This window comes from Talpa occidentalis, unplaced genomic scaffold (assembly GCF_014898055.3).
Source record: "Talpa occidentalis isolate TD23 unplaced genomic scaffold, MPIMG_talOcc4v2.1 talOcc4.4, whole genome shotgun sequence".
Taxonomy (NCBI): domain Eukaryota; kingdom Metazoa; phylum Chordata; class Mammalia; order Eulipotyphla; family Talpidae; genus Talpa; species Talpa occidentalis.
The window spans coordinates 96,345,230-96,366,864 of record NW_023604295.1 but is presented as its reverse complement, the minus strand read 5'-3'; the positions used below and the strand labels follow the sequence as shown (position 1 = coordinate 96,366,864).

Below are 21,635 nucleotides of genomic sequence, written 5' to 3'. Positions count from 1 at the left end.
TAGTTTCTGGATCATGGAGACAGCGTGGAGCATCTGGGGTGGCAGGAAAACATAAGCTATAGTGCATTGTAGACATCTTAGGTAAATGGCTTTGCTTCATGGAGCCCAGCAGAGTTTCAGCATGTAAACAACTGGAAGACTTCTGCCATTGCACACTAGCTAGGAAACCACCCTTGAAACATCCCAGGGATGAATGAGCTGCTAGATCTCTGAACAGGTGGGACCCAAGGTAGCCTCAGGTCTTTTTAGACAGTAACATGTTACTACTCTACCAACTACTGGTTCCTACTTCCCTTTCTCTATCCTCACTTCAAATCCCCAGGTAAACCACCCTCTACCCTCTTCCTCTCTGGTAACTTCAGTTCTGTCGTCCATGTCCACTGTTTATTTGTATTTTATTTTGTTCATTCTTCTGTTTTGTTTCCTTCTGTTGCATATATAGGTGTAATCATCCAATATTTGTTTTTCTCCTTTTGACTTATTTTGCTTCACGTATTCCCCTTGAGTTCCTTCCACTTTGCTGCAATTGGCAAAATTTCCTTTTAGGAAAAAAAAAAGATTTATTTTCAAGGGGAATGAGAAGAGGGAGAACAGAGAGAGAGAGAGATTACTTGATCAACATGTGCTACCAGCAATACTATCTGAACTGAGAAACCAGGGTACAAGTGAATGGCAAAATTCCATCTTTTTCATTGTTGAATAGTATTCCATTGTGTATAGATACACCACATCTTTATCCAGTTATCTATTGTTGAGCATTTAGGTTGTTTCCATGTCTTAGTGTAAATACTGCTGTGATAAAAATTGTGGCACATATAACTCCACAAGTTTACAATTTCATATTCTCTGGATAGATCTCCAGAAATGGGATTGTTGGATCATATGGTAGCTCTATTTTTAGTTTTTTTGAGGAAAATCCATACTGTTTCCTGAAATGCTGCACCAATTTACATACCCACCAACAATGTGTGAGGGTTCATTTCATTTCTCTCCACAGCCTTGTCAACACTTGTTTCTGGTTTTGTTTTTGCTTTTAGGTTTTTTTTTTTAAAATGTGGGCTATTGTCACAAGTGTGACATGATATCTCATTGTGGTTTTGAGTTTTGTTTTTTTTTTAAGATTTTTTTTTAAATGTCTTTTTAGGTTACTTTGCCTTTTTTTTTTTTTTTTTTTTTTTAAGATTTATTTATTTATTTATACAAGCACTGGGTACAGTCAGAGGCGCGGGAGGGTGAGAGAATTCACCAGAGCCAGAGCAGAGAGTAGTACAGGCAGAGTGACTAAGTACACTGCTGAGGGGAGCAGCGGGCGGCAGGAGAGGTCTGCGCTCCATGTGGGACCCTCGCCCGGTGGCCGGGGATCGAACCTGTGCTGCAGAGGCCGTGGGCAGCTTCTCAACCCAGCGCTCAACCACTGCGCCACTGGGGAGGCCCTTTTTTTAAAGATTTTTGTTGACGATTTTTGCATCTATGCTCATCAGACATATGTGGTTTTGTTTGTTTGTTTTGGCATAGAAGAACTGGAGTGTAGTCCAGAGGTGTGGGGCGGGAGGGTTGGAAGAGGATTTACCAGAGATAGAGTGGGGAGCAGAGCAGGTGAATTTATTGAAATACACTCCTGAGGGGAGCAGTGGGTGAAACAGAAGTGGTCTGCTGCACCATATGTGGGTTACCTCCCTGGTCTAGGATCGAACTCAGGCTGCAGCAGTGATAACACTGAGACAGAACCTCTAGGCCACCAGGAGGCCCTCATTTTGGTTTGGATTTTGTTAAAAATAAGTAATGATGATGACTGGATCAAGAAGATGTGGTACGTATACACCATGGAATATTACTCAGCTTTCAAAAAAGATAAACACATGCAATTTGCAGCAACGTGGATGGAGCTGGAAGGGATCATGCTCAGCGAAATAAGCCAGAAAGAAAAAGAAAAATACTGGATGGTCTCACTCATAGCAGGAATCTAGAAAACTTAAATAAGGGACCAGGAAAATGAATAACTATAAAAAGAAAATATCAAAATCAACAAACAACTATGAACCACAGACACTCTATGGGGTGTGGGGGGTGGGGAAAGGAGGGATTGGGGTCAAAATAAGGGGGTTGCAATTGTATGGGGAATATAAAAATAAAATTAAAAAAAATAAGTAATAATGAGCATGTTTTTAGGTGCCTGTTGGCCATCTGTATGTACTCATCTGTAGAGCTCTACTTAGTTCTTCTGCCCAATTTTTAATCAAATTGTTTTGTGTTTTTTGGTTGTTGAGTTGCCTAAGTTTCTTATATTAAATCTTGGATATTAAATCCTTACTGGAGATATAATATAAAAATACCTTTTCACTTCCAATAGACTTTCTTTTTAGTCTGCTAATATTTTCTTTTGCTGTGCAGAAGCGTTTTACTTTGGTAAAGCCTTAGTTGTTTATTTTTGCTTTTATTTCCCTTGCCATTGGGGTTGAGTAACCAAAGACATCTCTAAATGCTGATATCATGGAATGTATTACCTATGGTTACTTCTGTGTATTTTAGTTTGAGGTCTACATCTCAGTCTTTAATCCATTTTATGTTTTTTAAAGATTTATTTATTTATGCATACAAGAACAGGGGTACAGGCCAGAGGTGCAGGGGGTGAGAGGATTCACCAGAGACAGAGTGGGGAACAGAACAGGCAGATTGACTGAAGTACACTGCTGAGGGGAGCAGCTGGCAAGTCAGGAGAGGTCTGCTGCGCCATGTGGGTAGCTCCCTGTCCTGCTGGGGGATTGAACTTGTGCTACAGAGGCTGTGGATAGCTTCACAGTGCTGTGTTTAACCCCTTGCACCACCAGGGAGGCCCTTCTTTAATTCGCTTTTAATTCATTTTTGTGTATGGGGTTAAAGAGTGATCCAGTTTCATTCTTTTGCGTGTAGCTGTCCAGTTTCCCCAACACCATTGGTTAAAGAGATTTTCCTTTCTTGTTTTGTGGTTGTGGCTCCTTTGTCATAAATTAGGTGTTGAAATATGTGTGGAATTGTTTCTGAGCTTTCTATTCTATTGATTCATGGTCTATTTTTATTTTTTAAAGATTTATTTATCTATGCATACAAGAACCGGGGTACAGGCCAGAGGTGCAGGGGTGAGACGATTCACCAGAGACAGAGTGGGAACAGAACAGGCAGATTGAAATACACTGCTGAGGGGAGCAGCAGGCGAGTCAGGAAAGGTCTGCTGCTCTATGTGGCTCACCTTCCTGGCTGGCTGGGGAATTGAACTCATGCTGTGGTGGCCGTGGATAGCTTCACAGTGCTGTGTCTTAACCCCTTGCGCCACCAGGAAGGCCCAACATGGTCTATTTTTATATCAACATTGTTTTAATCACTATTATAATATAGTTTAAAATCAGGTAACCTGATGCCTGAAATTTCTTTTCTCAAAATTGTTTTAACTATTTGGGGTCTTTTGTGGTTCCCGATAAATTTTGCTATGTTTTGTTCTGTTTCCTTTAAAAACATGATTAAAATTTTGATAAAAGATTGAATTGAATCTGTATATTGCTTTTGGTAGATCACTGTTTAGACTATATTAATTCTCCCCATCCATGAATATCAGATGTTCTTCTATCTCTTTGTGTCTTGTAACAGTATCTCTGGTTTTCCTTGCGTAGCTCTTTTCCCTCCTTTCTTAAAATGATTCCTAGACATACAGTCTAGATATACAATTTTGAAATGATTGTAAATAGGATTTTTTCTTTATTTTTCTTATAACTCATTATTTGCATAAAGAAATGCAACAGATGTTTGTGTATTAATTTTGCAGCCTGCCACGATCCTGTATTCAATTACTGTTTCTAATAGTTTTTTCTGGTGGAGTCTTTAGGGTTCTCTATATACATTATCATGTCATCTGAAAATAATATTTCTCTTCTATTCCAATCTGGTTTCCTTTTCTTTCTTCTTCTTGTCTAATTGCTCTAGCTAATTCCTCTAATACTAAAATAAATGAAAATAGTGAAAGTAGACACCCTTGGTTTGTTCCTGATCTTTAAGGAATGCTTTCAGTTTTTCACCGTTGAGTCTGATGTTGACTGCTTATAGATACGGCCTTTCTTATATTGAGGTATGCTCCATCTATACCTATCTTGTTAATTTTAATGGGTGCTATATTTTGTCAAATGCTTTTTCTGCACCTATTGATACAATCATGTGAGTTTTATCCTTCCTACTGTTGATGTCGTGCATTCTATTAATTAATTTTTGGATGTTAAGCCTACCTCACTTCCCTGGAGTAAATCTCACTTGATCATGGGTATGATCTTTATAATGCATTGTTGAATTTGGTTTGCTACTGTTTTGTTGAGAATTTGAGAATTTCCACATGTATGAACAATCAGAGATATTTGTCTGTAGTTTTCTTTTTTTGTGATATTCTTTTCTGGTTTTGTTCTCAGTAATATTGGACTCAAAGAATGTGTTAGGAAGTATACCGTCTTCCTCAAAATTTGGAAAACAGTTATGTAAAATAGGTATAAGTTTTTCTTTGAAGGTTTGGTAAAACTCATTTATAAAGCCATTTTGTCCTGAACTTTCTGTTTTGGGGAGATCTTTGATTGCTGTTTCGGTTAAGTTTTCTATTTCTTTCTTACTCAGTGTTGCTAAACTTTATTGTTCTAAAAATGTGTCCATTTCTTCACAATTATTACATTTATTGACATATAGTTGTTCAGTAGTCTGTTAGGATCTTTTGTATTTTATGGTATTTGTCATAATTTCCCCTTTTTCATTCTAATTCCATTAATAACGTTTTTTCTTTACGAGTCTACCAACATTTTGTTTATCTTTTATCTTTTAAAAAAACCAGCTCTCAGCTTCATTGATTTTTCAAATTGTCTTTTTGATTTCTACTTCATTTATTTTTACTCTGATTTTTATTATTCTCTTGTTTCTGCTAACTTTTGGCTATTCTTTTTCAAATTACTATAGGTGTAAGGTTAAATTGTTGAGATTTTTCTTGTTTTTTAATGTAGACCTGTATTGCAATTATCCCCTCTTAGTACCACTTTTGCTGCATTGCCTAGGTCTCTTCATTTTCATAAGTTTGTAAATATTTTTTAATTTCTACTTTAATTTTCTTGCTGATCCAGGGCTTATTGAGAAACATGTTGTTTAATCTCCTCATATTTGAGGTTTTTCCAGCTTTCTTTTTGTGATTGATTTCTAGTTTTTTGACATCGTGATCAGAAAAAATATAATCTTTGATCTTCATAAGTGTATTGACAGTTGTTTTGTGTCCTAACATGTGGTCTATCCTTTAGAACATTTCATGTGTACTTGAGAGAAATATAAATTTTGCTGTTTGGGAATGGAGTTTTCTGTGAATGTGTGTTAAGCTCATTTGGTCTAATTCATCATTTAAGGCTATTTTGTTTTTCTTATTTAGGCTCTACCTGGTTAATCTGTATGTGGTTGTAAATGGGATGTTGAAATTCCCTGGTATTACTGTGTTGCTACCAATATCTCTCTTTAGTTCTGTTAATGGTTGCTTTTATGTATTATGCTCCATTCTGTGCATACGTGTCATATCTTATTGTTGTTTTGAGCCATTAATAATTATTATAACATCCATCCTTATTGTCCTTGTACCTGGAAATCTATTTTATCTGGTGCAGGTATGATTGTGTCTTCCTTTTCTTTAGTTACCATTTGCTTGTAGGGTTGTCTTCCAACCTTTTACTTTGGGCCTGTATTTGTCTTTATGAGTTTCCTGCAGGTAGTAAAAAGTTGGATTTTTTAAAATCCATTCAGCAACCTTTTAATTGGTGAATCAGTACCATTTAGGGTAATCATTGAAATAAAAGTCTTTATGGTCATTTTATTAATTGTTTTTGGGGGGATGTTTTTGTAGCTTGCCTTTGTTCTTTTGTTTTTCTTTCATTCTCTTCTCTTGTTCTTAGACTTCTTCCTTTTGTGTTTTGTTTGAATCCCCTTTCCATCACTTTATGTGTTTCTTCCATGGATTTTTGTACTGAGGTTATCATGAGGTTTACATGTAAGGGTCTATACTATAAACTATTGGCTGGGTTGATCTCTGGTACATTTTAATGGTCCACATTTTTACTCATCTCCTCCCCACATCTTTTGATGTTTGCTGCTTTTAGGTGAGATTTCTTTTTGTTTTATAGGATCCCCTTTAGTATTTTTTACAATGTCAGCTGAGTGAAGATGAATTCTTTTAGTTCTTGTTTGTCTGTAAAAGTCTATCTTTCTGTTCTTCTGAGTGACTAGAGGGTAGAGTATTCTCAGCTAAAAAGTCCTTTTCTTTCACTTTCTTGTGCCATTCCCTTCTGGTCTGCAAGGTTTCTGCCAAGAAATCTTAGAGGGATCCCCTTGTATGTGATTTGTTTTTTTCTAGATGCTTTTAGTATATTCTCCTTATTAGTTTTTACTACTTCCATTATAAATGTTTAGGAGTGTATCTGTTTGGGTTTATTTTGTTGGGAATTCTTTGAGCCTCGTGGATCTTAATATGTTTCCTTCCCCAAGTTTGGGAAGTTCTTGGGTATTTTCTTCAAATGAGGTTTCTACCCCATTTACTCTTTTCTCCTTCTGGGACTCCTATGGTGTGGATTTTGTTTCTTTTGATGTTATCATCATAAAGTCTTTGTGCCATTTTTTGTGTCTATCTTCTTTTTCTTTTCTTTCCTTTTCTTTTTTTTTTTTTTTCTAGTCTGCTTTGGTGTCTTCCCTTCCCCTATTTCCAGCTGACTGATTGTCTCTGCTAAGTCTTGTCTATTTTTGACTCCTCTATTGTATTTTTTAGTTCAACTGTTGTGTCTTTTATTCTGTTTGAAACTTTGTTTGAAACTTTTTACCTTTGTTGTAGTTCTCATTTAGTTCATTGATTGCTTTCCTTATTTTAGTAAGCACTGTTAGACTATTGCTTTGAACTATTCTTCAGGTAAGTTACCTTGTTCTGTCGCATTTAGATTTTCCCCACATTTTGTTTTGTTCCATCACTTGTGGTATATTCCTCTATCTCTTTATTTAGTTTAAAACTATGTGTCAATTTCTATGGGTTGCGCTAAGCCTCTTTCTTAGTTTAATGTCTTGGCCTTGTATTAAAATAACAGGTTGCAGGATATGATCCTAGGTTGTTTGCACAGGATACTGGAGTGTCTGTTGCTCTGCAGACTGATGCCTCTGCACCAATGTGGGTGACTGGAATTTTAGTGCCAGCCCAGGGTAGGCATTGGCTTAAAGGGAAGCAAAGAAGTTGCTGCTAGATTGTATCAAGAGTTCAATTTCCCGATCTGCCAAGCTGAGGGGGAGATCTCAGCCACCCCCCTTCTCTAGGCCAGTTCCCCAGTGGCAGCTTTCTCAGAAGTCTCAGGCTAGCCATGATCCCTCAGCTGTGGTCTCACTTTGATCTGCAGGTTCTACAATCCCTATTTTCCCCATGAGTGTGGGCAGGAGCTGAGCCATCTGGGAGCTGTAGGTTCCATCACAGGCAGATGAAGGGCAGGTTTCACAGGATGTGTGGGCACTGTGTGTGAAAGATGACTTCCCTTGCAGCTTCTATCCATCCTCTCTAGGGAGTTGTGGTCCCATCAGAGGACTGTGGTCAGGTATATTCCCAACAACCTCCAGAAACAGAGCTCCCCCAAGGTGCTCCACCTGCCAGACCCCGAGTGCTTTGAATTCTGACTAAAAGCAGCAAGCACCATAGGTGAATGTTCTCCCAGCAGTGGCCCCACACAGAGGTGGGACAGATGTTTCACATAATTTGGAAGCCAGTTGTAGAGAGGACCCTTGATTGTGAAGGGACAGCATGTGGACTTCATTCAACCTTAACAACTTCCACTATCAGGGCCCTCAAGGCTCCAATTTAGCTGTTCACAGGAGGTGATAGTGAGGGACAGAACATGTAACCTCAAGCTGATAGTCACTACCTTGAACAACCACTAGGCTGATAATCATAAGAACTGTCCAGTGGCCTCATTGTGGGTGTTTCACCCTCTGGGCCTATCTCCTTGGTTGCTTTCTAGCCCTTGTTGTCTACTCTTGTCTACATCTGTCTGCTCCCAGGCTAGGATGTAATGTCAGCTCCCTGAGGGCAGTGATTGTTTTTCTTCAAAAACTTTGAATCCACTTGGTATCCCAAGTGCCTAGAACAGTGCCTGGCATGTAGGAAGTAACAGTAACAGTAAATACATGTAGATTGAATAAATGTTGGAGGCTGGGACTCAGGGAGTGGCAACAGATGGAGAAAGGGAGTTGGAGCTGAGAGAAAGTTGTAGGGCAGAGTTGATATGAGTACTTGGTAACAGGTGGGATGGGGTGAGAAAAAGAGTATAATAGCCAGGTTTCTGACTGGGTGTCTGATGGTGGTGGTGTACCTCCCCAGAATAGAGTCCAGAAGAAGGGGGGAGTGGAGGAAAATTGGTCTCAGGACGAAGTTTGAGTTACCATGAAACACTCAAGTGACAATCAAGAAGGTAGTAGAGGCCGTCTACCTGTGGGGCTCAGAGCTTTGTTTTTCTGAGAGATAGAGGTTGATTTGAGGGTTCAACTATTTTCAGGTTTTTGGGTTCTTGCATGTTGCTAGGTTTTGGGGTTCCTTGGTCTTGGCTATGGCCATGAAAGAATTCAAAGCCACGTCTAGGCAAAGCAAAACAAAGTTTATTAGAGACAGAGTGAAAGTATACCCAGGAAGAGGTCCTGGGCTAGCAGAATCCAGGGAACAACTACAAGGAAAGGTGGGGAACTCCTAGCTTAAATGGGGTGCAGAAGGCTGCTCACTCCATCCCTTGCTGGGGTTACTGCACACCCACTTCCTGGGTATCAGCTTATAGTTCGAGAAAGTCTAAGTCACTCCCCCTTCTGTTGTGCTCCCCAGGTGGAGTTTTATAGGTCCCAGCAGCGGAGGGGAGGCGGGGGTCTGCCTCTCCCCCTTTGCAGCTTTTTTGCTCTTCATAGACTTTATGGGTCTGCCTGTAGGTTGTGGTAGGGGACTGTCTTCCCCTCCTGGGAGTTTCTTAGCTTTCCCCCAGGCTCTGGCAAGTGTTTCTTGGGGTTCTGGGCATAGTTTAATTTTCTTTAGGCACCACCCTCTCTGCTCTACCTTCCTCACACAATAATAGGACAATAGGTGTGGGCTTCACGGGGATGGCAAAGCCTGAGTCAACATCCTGGGAAACACCCCGGGATCTGTGATAGGCACAGAGGAAAAGAGGGAGCCCAGGAGATATAAGTTGCAAACAGGGAAGAAGGCAGGAGAGTGATGTTTTGAGAGCTAAAGAAGGAGAGAGTCTCAGGTAGTGGGGGAAGGGGCAGTGAGGCACATCAGGTGAAGCACAAAGGTCCAGAAAGTGAAGGTCTGGGAAAAATTCATAATGCTTATCTTTATAAATTATTTCATTTTTTAATGATATAAAATAACAAATTTTTAATCAGCATAACTTATAAACGTCTGTGGTTTCCAGCCCTGTAAGATTTTTTTGAATTGTGCTTTCTGCTAACAGTGTCTCTGGCCATATGATCGTTCTCTGTTTGTCTTATCATTCTGAGTAGCACCCAGTAATTGCTCAGATTATAGCTAAAGCTCAGTAAAATTTTCTCATGGGTGTATAGTTTAGCCTCAGGGTTCTGTCTTAAGCTTTATGGGAAAATAGGTGTAAACAATGCCTATAAAAATGTAAATAAGATCTCCGAAGTGAAAGGTTTGAAGGTTTAAGACAGCACTTTTTAGTCTCTCAGTTTTCAACATGAAAGCAGATTTCCAATGAGGTGGAAAAAATTTCCAGTTTTTCCTGAAGAAAAATTCATCATCACAGATTTAATCATTTGTAAGATAAGGCTGTTGTTATAAGGAGGCACAAGAATGAATTGCCTAAAGAGCAAAGAAGTTTATGATCCTGTGTGCAGGTCTGAAAAGAGAGTTACAGGTTCACCTGGTCATTCAAGGTCCCCTCTATCCCCATTCCTCCCAGAGCTGGGGATGCCCTGGGATGTCCAAATAATTGAATCTGGGTTGCTGCTGGCCTGAGTCATGGCCAGAGGGAAGGAAGGGAGTGTGAATGGGACACGCTCAGGATCTGAAAACCTAAATCCAGAAGTGACAAACATCCTTCCATTCCATGGGTGATGCTTCACATGTCGCTTTACCTAACCACAGGGATCTCAGAAACGGGATCTGACCCTGCAAAGGAGAGGAGATGTTAGTGCACTGCTGGTAAAGAAAAACCAGAGCCAGACGCTAATGAAAATAGAATTTATTCAGGAACTAATGCAATAGGGAAAAAGAGCCCTCTGTAGAATCAGGCTCAGATTGGAATGCATTGTGATCACTGGGAAGTATAACCAAGGAGCAAAGTGGGTGAAAATTACCAAGAGGAAACATTGGGGATATGGGGAGCTTCCAAATAAATGAAATCGACAAGATTCCTGCTGAAGGCAGGCCTGGAGGTTGGGCGGTTCCATCAGCTATTGAGGGTGATCAGATATCAAGAGAGGGAGATCCTGCTGAGGGGCAGGATTTTTACTAAAACTGGGCAATGCAGAGCTGCACATATGATTCCAAAGGACATGAAATCCAAAGGTCGAGGATTGTTTGGCAAGAGGTTCTCAGGAGCCTAATTAGAATTTGGTCAAAGGGAGTCTGTCACAATTAGTAGTGTCACCCACTACTAATATTTGAATATTTTAATCAACTTTCTGGAACTTGCTATAGTCGTTGCTACAGACTGTGGAAGTCTTGACTTTCCACGAAGGATCCAAGGAGTGGAGTCTCCATTATGTACAAGGACCCCTTTCCACTCCTGGAAGGGAGTGTCTGGCCAGGCAAGCAGGGCAGACCTAGGAAGTCCTGGGACTCAGGTTACCTGGTCCTCTTCCCATTAAGTATTTCCAGTCATTTGTCATCTGTTCTGTAAGTGAAGTTTTTCTTGTATGAATCTTCATTTCGTACCAGAAACAAGTTCTCATGAAAACTGAAATTAATGCATCAGTAGGCAGTCAGATGCCCTAAAAACCTGGGACAGTTCAGCAAATACTTCCATTAGAATTTCTTTCTGAAATAGGCAGCAAAGCTTTCCCAGCTTCTCAGACATCACTGACCTGGCCCAGAGCAGAACGTTTGATGCCTGTTGATGAATAGCCTTTGTTTCTGTGGATTCGTATGGGCAGCCTCATTATCAGTCTAGAAATTTTATTTCCCAGTTTGCAAATATTTATGTGTGTTAGCCTCGGGAAAAATAACATACCCTTTATTTTTATGGGAAGACATAATTCCCTGTAGCAATCCCGGGTGATTTATTAAACTATACTGTTAGTCAAGATTAGCATTTTCTAATTTTAAAACATATTTTCTAAAAGATGGATTTTTTTTTTAGCTTTATGTTTTTGAAAGATAATAAACCCATTTTGGCAGCCATTTTAAAAGCATTGCCAAAGTTAATTGGGCTTTCAGACAGCAGGGGGTCTGCCATTAGAACAATCTATCTTGCTGCTTTTCCTGCTGATTTAGTTTAGTTGGGTATTACTCTGTCCACTTCTGCTCAGCTTGAAAATTCAGACATATATTCACAGGCCATTTCATCATTCAAAGGAAAGGTGTGTATATTCATAGGTCATCTCATTATTCAAGGATTTGTGTATTAGTGACTGGAAAAATAAATTTTATCTTGATTTACCACATGTACTTCATGGCAGAAATCTAACTAATGTCAGCCCTCATAAATAAACTGCTTTTTAGCTATTCATTACCACCCCACATGAAACCTGATGTTATGTGTGTAAAAGCATTCTGAGCTGTTGAGTGCTATAGCGATCTTGGTTATCTTAAACAGTTGAGACTTTTAGAGGATTTCCCCCAGGTCAGGTAGGTTAAGGATTAAGTTTATCCAGGTAAAAGTTGGGGGAGGTTTCCCAGGAGGAAGGGGCAGCCTATGGAAAGTGTTGGCACGTGCTGGCCCGGGTGTTTGGGGAACAGAAGGACGCCGACAGTGTGTGACCAGAGCAGTCTTGGAGTAGAAAGGGCTGGACACCCTGCACCTTAGGGAGCTGGGGCTGGAGGAGACAATGGCCAGCTGGGCACAGCTCCCCCAAGAAACTTATTGTGGGGAAGAGCAAAGACTAGTCTGATTGCCCTTTAAATCCACCCTCAGCTCTGGCTCTGGCTGAGGCAGGACTCCAGGGGCAAGATTAAACTGCAGGAAGAACAAAGAGGAAGCCCCTGCCATCTAGACGAAGGCTGCGAGATTCAGAACCCTGGTGGTGGTTGCAGGAGTGCAGAAGAGAGGGGTGAAAGCCAGGTAGTGCACCCCTGCAGCACTGGGCAGCTGATGGCATGTGAAGGGAGAAGCCAGGGACTCCCCGCTAGGCATGGCTGCCTGCTGGGGTTGGTGGCCTCCTGGAGAGAGACACAGGAAGGGTGCAGGTTGGAGAGCTGGATGGTGGGGACAAAGCTGAGGCCCATGGTGCCAAGAATGATGGGTTCTTCCACAGAGGTTAAGGCTCAGGCTGGCCTTGCTGAGTGGGGGTTTTATGCCTAGGTTCTGTGGTAGAGTAATAATGACACTGGAACTTTAAAATGATCAAGCCAGGACCTGGTATTGTGGTCTAGAAAGTCTGTGTTGCACCCGGGATGTCCTTGCTGGAGTTGAAACCATGGTTGACTCTTCTGAAACTCTGACCACTAACTCTCTGTGTTGTCTCTTTAGGAAACCGTATCACCCTAAACTGGAAGCTTTCATTAGTCACATGTCGAAAGGATCTGGAGCCTCTTTTGAAAGCCCCTTACACTCCCTGCCTCTATACCCCAATCATCCGCTGTGTGAGATGGGGGAGCTCACGCAGACAGGTATGTTTTCTTGCTCACTCACTGTCCTGCCTGCTCTCCCTATTGGCCCCCGTGTAGAACAGACTCTCCTGGGAATGGTGCTGTGGACTCGAGGTAAATAAAGACTGACAGCTCAAGCAACTCTGCATCCACCGAAGGAGCTAACTAAACATCTGACTTCCTAAAGTTAAAAATAATCTTTTTTTCTTACTAGAAAAGTAGTACAAAGTCATGGAAGAGAAATAAAGACAATTAAGCAAAAGGGAAAAAAAACTTAAAGCACCCATAATCCCACCAAAGAAATTAGTAGTCTCTCTCACTGTGCTTGTGTCCACACGTGCATGCACACACACACGGACACCTGCACACACACACACAGTGGTATCTTAGTAAACACACTATTTTGTAACCCACATTTTCACTTAATGATAGAGTGTGATAATCTTTTCCTGTCAGTAAACATACATCTATATCATATCCGACGGCTACATCTTACTGCACGATGGATGGGCCATAATTTGTGTAACCACTCCCATGTTCTTAGATACAGCAGACAACATATCTGTGAGGTTTTAATGGCGACATCTCAAGAAGCAGCACATGTGCAGATCCCCATGGAGTTTGCTTGGCCCAGATGCTTGGCATCTGTCCCTGTGCAGCCAGTTAACTGTCAGGGTATATTGGCAAATTAACTGTGGGGTCAGTTTCATTTGCTTTTGTTTGTTTGTTTTTAGTCTAACTTGATGTTTATTTTTATTATTCTTCTTATAATTTTGCATGGAGGTAGTGTTGGTTACACTGTAGGCTGTATTCTGGAACTATGGGATCCGCCCCTTGTGGTGGTGCCAGAGCAAACCCACCACCAGTGCACCCACCATGCCCCACCATAGTCCATCATGCTCCCTCCCCCTTCCTCTCCCGCTCTGGATGCCCCAGTTCTGTAGTCAGCTTTCAAGGGTTAGTTTTTGAGTTTGGCTTTATCTAGGGGGTCAATTTTTTTTTCTTTTTTTGGAAGAGAAGGAACTGGTATGCCCCCAGCTTCCTGGTTCTTCAGTCTATGACCTGCAAGGACCTCTGCTTGGGCACCAGCCTTTGTGGAAGAAACCAGAGCATCTATAAGCTTATGTTCTGATCTTGTACCACCAGCACCTTAGGACCCTCAGCTCTCGTGGAAATAGGGTCTTTGTCCTATAGTTGGCCCTGGTTTGCTTTTACAATTGCTATGAAAACCATCATTATTGGGGAGAAATATAGTGAGCAGCCAACTGGGACAAGCTGAAGGTGCTGGAGGACTAGCCTAAACTTGATAATTAGTTCCATAGGCACAAGCTTTGCATTAGTTTAGAACAGGAGTTCTTATTCTAACAGGTCCACCACTCTTTTTTTAACAGGCATTTTTTGTGCTCCTTTAACTATCCTAATGTGAAACTCAAATATCAATATAACCTTTCTGTGTGCATAATTTTGAAAATCAGTTACATCAGGATCCCTTCCTATAATGTAATGGAAAAACAAAATTAATTTATTATATAGTTCTATGTATCTTGATATAATGCTACTACACTAGAAAAGAGAAGGCGTCTCAAGTGCTTTCACCTAAGTGTAGATAGGTGGTGGTGACAGCTGCAGGGGCCCCCGATTGAGGATGTTACATTCAAGACACTGTAGTGACAGGTTGAGACATGATTTCTTGACAAGTTCTGATCAAAACAAATTGCGTAAGGTCCTTTATTTGTATTGCATGTCTAGAAGGCTGAGTGGATATTCATGTTATGTAAAAATGGTTTTGTGTTTATAGACACAAAAACAGATCCTAGGCTAAAGTATTTCAGCATGTTTTTTATGTGTGGGAATGTCTAGTAGTGCTTTCAAAAGTATGGGGGATAGAGAACAGTTCCTGTGGAGACTCCTAGCCCCCTGTCCCCATCCCTTAGGTGTCAGGAACTACCCTCCCCATATTCATGTGACAACCCAACCCCTAAGCCCTCCAGGATCGCAGTCCCATGCTTGTTGAGAACCACCATGCTTGTTTAGGCACTCGGGTTGCAAGTATGGAAACAAGCTGAAACAAAAGAGGGAAATGCATTATAAAGATTTAGAGTGACTCACAGACTCTCGGGGCAAGAATGTGACCAGCCTCCATTGCCTGGAACTGGCAATTAAAATAATACTATTATCCTTGCCTCAGAATGACAGTCCTGGCCACAACCAGAGAAAACATGCAAGTTTAAATTTGAGGGTCAGTATCCATGAGCTGACTAGGAGGTGAGGGTGACTTGCATGGAGCAGTGGGGGCTCAACCTCTGGATCCCTGAGAAGAAATGGGGGATAGTTGCCCTCACACACTTAGAGACAATCATTCCTTCCAGCCTTTCTTCTCAATTGATCTATTATCATCATCATTTTCTCAATTAGTCTTACTCTAGAAATCATTTTGCTCCTGTTCTCTTATTCTTTTTTAATGGTCATTTTTATCTTCTATTTTAAATGTCATTAAAAATACATAGCTGTTATAATAATCATTTATAACTGGCACCTGATGGCTCCCCGCAGTAACTAGATAAGACTGATCACTAGTACCTACTCTATCCAAGAGGCTTTGGCAGCTGCTGAGTGTGAAGACGGTGGTGGTCAACTGAATGAGACCATCCCCTGCCTGTCCTGCAGGAGCCCACGACTGCAGAGGGACAACACTGGGACAGTGAACTGTGCTGCTGGCAGCTGCAGCGTCTTCTGGATTCAGCACAGGTTTTGGAGTAGACAGACTGGCCTAATGTTTCCCACCAGGGCTGGCGGTAAATTGGATTAGATTGCACTGTGAAGTGCCCCGCACAGCACTAGCATATGCTGAGCTCAGTGAATGCAGTTAGGGGTGCACAGCCTGTGGGAAAAGAAAGGAATTATTCATTTGACCTGGGAGAATAAGAAGGAAGACTGCAGAGAAAGTGCTATGGGAACCAGCAGGCGTTGGAGGAAGATTGCTCTGGTCAGAGAAAGGGGAAGGGTGTGAGCAAAGTCAGGAAGATGCAGTCTGTGTTGGGGTGGGGGGAGCGTAGAAGAAATCCTCAATGGCTTGGGCTTTGTATTTCTGTGTGAAAATATCCAAGGAAGGTGCTGCAAGCAGGGACACAAGTTTGGGGTCCCTGAGGGGCTTAATTTCTGATTCATCCACTTCTCAGCTCTGAATGGCTCAGCACCTTGGTTTCCTCAACTGTAAAATTAGGAAAATGGAGATGCTAATGATATACCTTCATTATTAAAAGGGCTCTTGTGAGGTTTAAATGAGAAAAGTCTGGCATACCACAAGCTCTCAACTTTAAGATATAGTAGCCAAAGAATGGAAAGTTTGCCCTGAGATGAGCTGTGGCAGGATGGAGATTTGTTAGGTTCGTCACTTATGGGGTGCCTCATTGTGCAAGTCATTTTGCAAATGTTAGACTTTCCTTGCCTAGATCTTGAGGGACTTCTCTTCAAGGACCCCCCATTCAGACTACAACATGCACATCTTTGTGGGTTCCGTTTTGTTATGTTTTTTTTTGGTGGGGGGGGCGGGCTTCCTGGGCCAACACAGTTCCTTATTTTCTGTATTTCAGCCTCAAATCATCTCATCCTTGTGGTAAAGCTTTTCAAACCATTTGGACATCTGAATAAATGACATTATGGGTCATAGGACCTGCATGTGGTTTACACTCTCAGAGAGTTCTTACCATGTCATTGAAATTGCGCCCCTTACATCCATCTGCTGGAGGATGAGCTTGCTTTTATCTTGAACTGTCTGCTCCTGCTTGAGGATAAGGCTTTTTCATTGTTGTTAAGATAATAATGTAATAATTGATAATTAAAACAACTTAAAAAATAGACTTAAAATTCTCACTCTTACCCACAGCCCATCCAGCCATTCTGTGCCCCCCACCCCCATCACCCTGGGTAACCCTTTTTTTGTGTGTGTATTCTTCCAGAGTTTCTTTTTTTTTTTTTTTTAATAAATTCTGTTTATGTTTTTTTTTTTTTAAAGATTTATTCATTTATTTATACAAGCACCGGGTACAGTCAGAAGCGCGGGAGGGTGAGAGAATTCACCAGAGCCAGAGCAGGGAGCAGAGCAGGCAGAAGAACCGAAGTACACTGCTGAGGGGAGCAGCGGGCGGCAGGAGAGGTCTGCGCACCATGTGGACCCTCCTCCAGTGGCCGGGGAGCAGCCGGGAATCGAACCGGCGCTGCAGAGGCTGCGGGCAGCCTCGCAACCCAGCGCTCAACCGCTGCGCCACCGGGGAGGCCCTCTTCCAGAGTTTCTTTGTACAAAAGAGAAGCAACTGCAAATACGTGTTTTTATTTTGCCTTCATTTTTATATAAAAGAAGCATAATAAGCATACTGTTCTGCACTTTGCTTTTTTTCAAATATGGTATCTAGGGGATCATCCTATATCCATAAAGAGTATCCTTCTTGATGAGCTGTCAAGCCCGAGCAGGATTAGCAGAATGTACCTGGAAGGTTAGCAGAGGCCTTCTTTGTTAACAGAAATGGCCTTTGCTGGGCTAAATAGAGTAGGGAAGAGGGGTGTGAAGGAGAACTTCCCAGCAATGCAGAGTCTAAGCCAGTGAGCAGCATTTTCTCTTCACAAGCTGAGTTCCCTGAGCTCTCCCTCGCACTGAGAAAGCTGTGACCTTGGGACAGAGGAAGAGAACTCTCCTTAGTTCCATGCCAGTTACAGCCTGCATGTCCACCAGTATGGTGATTCGTACTGGCTGCATCTGCCAGTTATAAGACCTCCCTCAGGGAAGGCGGACAGGTCCAGATGGAGGGATTATGGCATATGGACCTTGAGCGCCCCACAAAGGCCATGGGTCCAAGCACAGGCCTCACTCTGCTCATCCCTTCATGGGAAACCCCAGGGTCTCTTTGCAAGGTGGACCCATTCTTGCAGCTTCCATGGGACAGGGAGTGGACTCCCTGATCGTAACTTACACTGACCTAAAGCACTCCAGAGTCAGATGCCAACTCAACTTCTGTTTACTGTCACTTTTGCCAAGCTGGTCGTAAGGGAAGCTGGTGTCCTCTGTGTTTCAGGGATCGTGCAGCATCTGCAGAATGGCCAGCTCCTGCGGGACATTTACCTAAAGAAACACAAACTCCTGCCCAACGATTGGTCTGCAGAGGAGCTTTACTTAGAGACCACCGGGAAAAGCCGGACTCTGCAAAGTGGGCTGGCTTTGCTTTATGGCTTTCTCCCAGATTTTGACTGGAAGAAGATTTATTTCAGGCACCAGCCCAGTGCTCTGTTCTGCTCTGGAAACTGCTACTGCCCAGTGAGAAACCAGTATCTGGAAAAGGAGCAGCGTCGGCAGTACCTCTTACGTTTGAAAAACAGCCAGCTGGAGAGGACCTATGGGGAGATGGCCAAGCTCGTGGATGTCCCCACCAAGCAGCTCCGAGCCGCCAACCCCATAGACTCCATGCTCTGCCACTTCTGCCACAACGTCAGCTTCCCTTGCACCAGAAATGGCTGCATCGACATGGAGCACTTCAAGGTGATTAAGATGCATCAGATAGAGGATGAGAGAGACAGGCAGGAGAAGAAACTGTACCTTGGGTATGCGCTCCTGGGCGCCCACCCCATCCTGAATCAAACCATCAGCCGCATGCTGCGTGCCGCGGAGGGCAGGAGAGAAGAGCTGTTCACCCTCTACTCTGCTCACGACGTCACTCTGTCTCCGGTTCTCAGTGCCCTGGGCCTCACAGAAGCCAGGTTCCCTAGGTTTGCTGCCAGGTTGATCTTTGAGCTCTGGCAAGACAGAGAAAAGCCCAGTGAACATTCTGTCCGAATTCTTTATAATGGTGTTGATGTCACATTTCACACCTCTTTTTGCCAAGACCACCATAAGCATTCTCCCAAGCCCATGTGCCCGCTGGAAAACTTAGTCCGCTTTGTCAAAAGGGACATGTTTGTGGCCCTGGGTAGTGGTAGTACTAGTTATTTTGATGCATGTCACAGGGAAGGATTCTGAAAGGCACACGCAACAGCACTTAGAGAATCCATGCCAATGCAGAAGCTGCTTCTAGTTCTGTTTGTTGCTAAGGGTACAAGATGACTGGTTTTTAAAGGCTAGAAATCATGTTTGGGAGCCAAGGAGATGGTTTGGATTGAACAGTAAGTATGTTGCTATAATTAGGTACATGAGTTGGTTGGTATGTAATGGCCAGTTCACAGAGAAAGGAAGGTACTTTGGCGTGGCCCGGCTTTTCTTACAATGCTAGAATAATATTTCCGCTCTCAAGTTGCCAATCCAAACGTGTACTCTTTTAACCTGCTGCGGTACTGTATGCCAGGACCAGCAAGTCTCAGCCAAAATGTTCTTAATCTGGGGCAGTCATACTATATCCTCCTTCAGTGCAAAATTTCCTGAAGTGACTTATCTAAAATATGGGTTGGCAAACTTTTTCTGTAAAGACCAGATGGTAGATATTTTAGACTTTGCACACCGAAAAAAACAGTCACATACAGTCTCTGTCACAACTATTCAACTAAGCTCTTAGAAAGTGAAAGCAGGCAGAGACAACACAGTGAGCTACATTCCTGGGCCTCCAAGACAGGCAGTGGACCAGGCCAGGTTCAGCCCCCAGGCTGTCGTTTGCTGACCTCTGATCTGAAAAACAGGCTCTCCTACAATTTGCACTTTCTGCACTTTGAGAACCAGTTAAAAACCAAGAATTATTCAGTGGTGCCTCCAGTAACTTCTGCTAGAAACACAGGATTTGGTCTGTATTTGAAATTAGAAGAAATCTTAAGGGGAAATAACCATTGAATCAAAATGAATCATAAAAAATCATTAAAATAATACTTGATGTTCATGATGATTGTGGTATAAGATAGTTTTAAGTATGTTTTAAATATTTGTCGTAGTCTGTTTGCTGTATATGCTGAAATTTTTGTATTCCACTTAGTATTTTTATAGTCTAGGAAAGTATTTTCTAAGACCAGTTTTAGATGTGCTCTTTTTCCTATGTGCTATTCAATTTACTGTACCTAGTGGGTGGTTAGAAGGGAGCCAGAGCTGAATTCACACACTTTCTTCCAATAAAACGAATTATGGCTCCTACCCTTGACAAGCCGTAGAATTAGATCGATTTTTAAACCATTTTCATCAGTTTCAAATGGTAAATTCTAATTGATTTTTAAATCAGTTTTGGGAGAACTTTGTTACTAGATCACTAATCTTTATAAGGTATTTTATATATTAGAAACAATTATAATTAAATATGTGATTTCTGAATTAATGGTGCTAGTTCTGTGTGATGAAATGTCAAGTGCAAGCGATATCTTCAGTGTTGTTGACCTTCCTTTTCTCTGTTTTTCTTCAGTGATGCATTTGAATATGTCTATTTCTATTAATAAATTTTTGAAGACTACTTGTGCACACAACTAATGGTTTGTACCTGTAAGTCACTCTACTTTTTTTCAAGTAAGAACCAATAGTTTTAGTTTATCTTAAATGTTTCAGTTGCCAAAAATCATGTGCTGTCTCTTGAATATTTAAGCCTAATCAGTTTTACTCCCACTCACAATATATCTGACTTAGAAATGCTGAGTACAGCTTGAAGTTACAAAAAGAAACGTGAATCAGTTTTTTTTTTTAAATCAGTTCAACAGTACCTATTGTAGATATTTTAGATAAGAGCCAACATTGAAAGTATAGATAAAAGTTTCCCCCCGCCCCAAGACATTGGGTATGAGCAACATTAAAATAACTTCATCAAAATCAAGTTCTGAGACACGGAGCACTGAGCTAAGTTGATGGATTATTTCTTTGTTTCTGGGCAATAGTCTGATGACTTAGTTCATGACAGGTATGTATGACAGTTGTCTTGGGTTTATGACAGTTGTCTTGGGCTTATGATTAAAATGAATAAATGCATACTGGGACACACTCAAACTATACTGAAAACAACCTCAAAAGTGAAGTTCTCTTCTAATTCCACCTCCAGCGAGCACCTGCAAACTGCTGCTATTCTTACAGAAATTTTCCAGCAGACACAGAAATAATGTGATTTTTAAATAGAAATAAGATCATATAGATATATATCCATACCCACATATATACATTCATATGTGTGTGTGTATATATATATACACACACACATATTTCTTCCAATTTTAGTATATGTGCTGCCAAAGCGAGCACCACACACATATTTCTTAAGGGAAGCAAGTCACTATATATTTTTTTTCATTCACTTGTTTCCTTTCACAGTATGTCATAGAAATATTTCTCATTGCCCTGCTCCCCTTAACTGTACGTCTTGAGATAGTTCCACAGTGAGAAAGGGGCGGGGGGCAGAAGCTGGCTCTTTTTTTTTTTTTTAAAGATTTATTTATTTATGCATACAAGAACTGGAGTGTAGGTCAGAGGTGCGGGGGGTGAGAGGATTCACCAGAGACAGAGTGAGGAACAGAACAGTAAGATTGAAATACACTGCTGAGGGGAGCAGCACGTGAGACAGGAGCGGTCTGTTGCACCATGTGGGTAGCTCCCTGGCCAGGAAATCGAACTCGTGCTGCAGTGGCTGCAGGTAGCTTCATAGGTTGCGTCTTAACCCCTTGCACCACCAGGCAGGCCCAAAGCTGGCTCTTTTTATAGCCACTGCATAATATTTCATGATATTGCTGAGGCATTTTCTAAATGTCATTAAAATTTAGTGAAATTGAAACTTAAAACCAAGCTACTAAAACAGGACTACAAAGCTTTTGAGGTAGACAGAACAAAGCAGAGGCCAACAATGGTATGTGTTGGTTTTCTAATTCAACTGGACGACGAACCCTT

General features: G+C 41.7%; 1 protein-coding gene across 13 annotated transcripts in view; it reads left to right on the top strand.

Moving 5' to 3' along the window:
* Nucleotides 1-21,635, top strand: part of PXYLP1 (2-phosphoxylose phosphatase 1) — a 114,236-nt gene that overhangs the window by 83,868 nt on the left and 8,733 nt on the right. For 12 of the 13 annotated variants that reach the window (XR_008553949.1, XR_008553945.1, XR_008553942.1 and 9 more), the window contains 2 exons: nt 12,696-12,835; nt 17,884-20,252. Coding sequence is in view for 1 of the 13 variants with exons in the window: in XM_037525873.2 (XP_037381770.1) it covers nt 12,696-12,835; nt 17,884-18,821 (1,078 nt within the window). In the remaining 12 variants the exon portion in view is untranslated. Of the gene's footprint in view, nt 1-12,695; nt 12,836-17,883; nt 20,368-21,635 lie in introns of those variants that run through there. The other variant, XM_037525873.2, reaches the window with a different exon arrangement.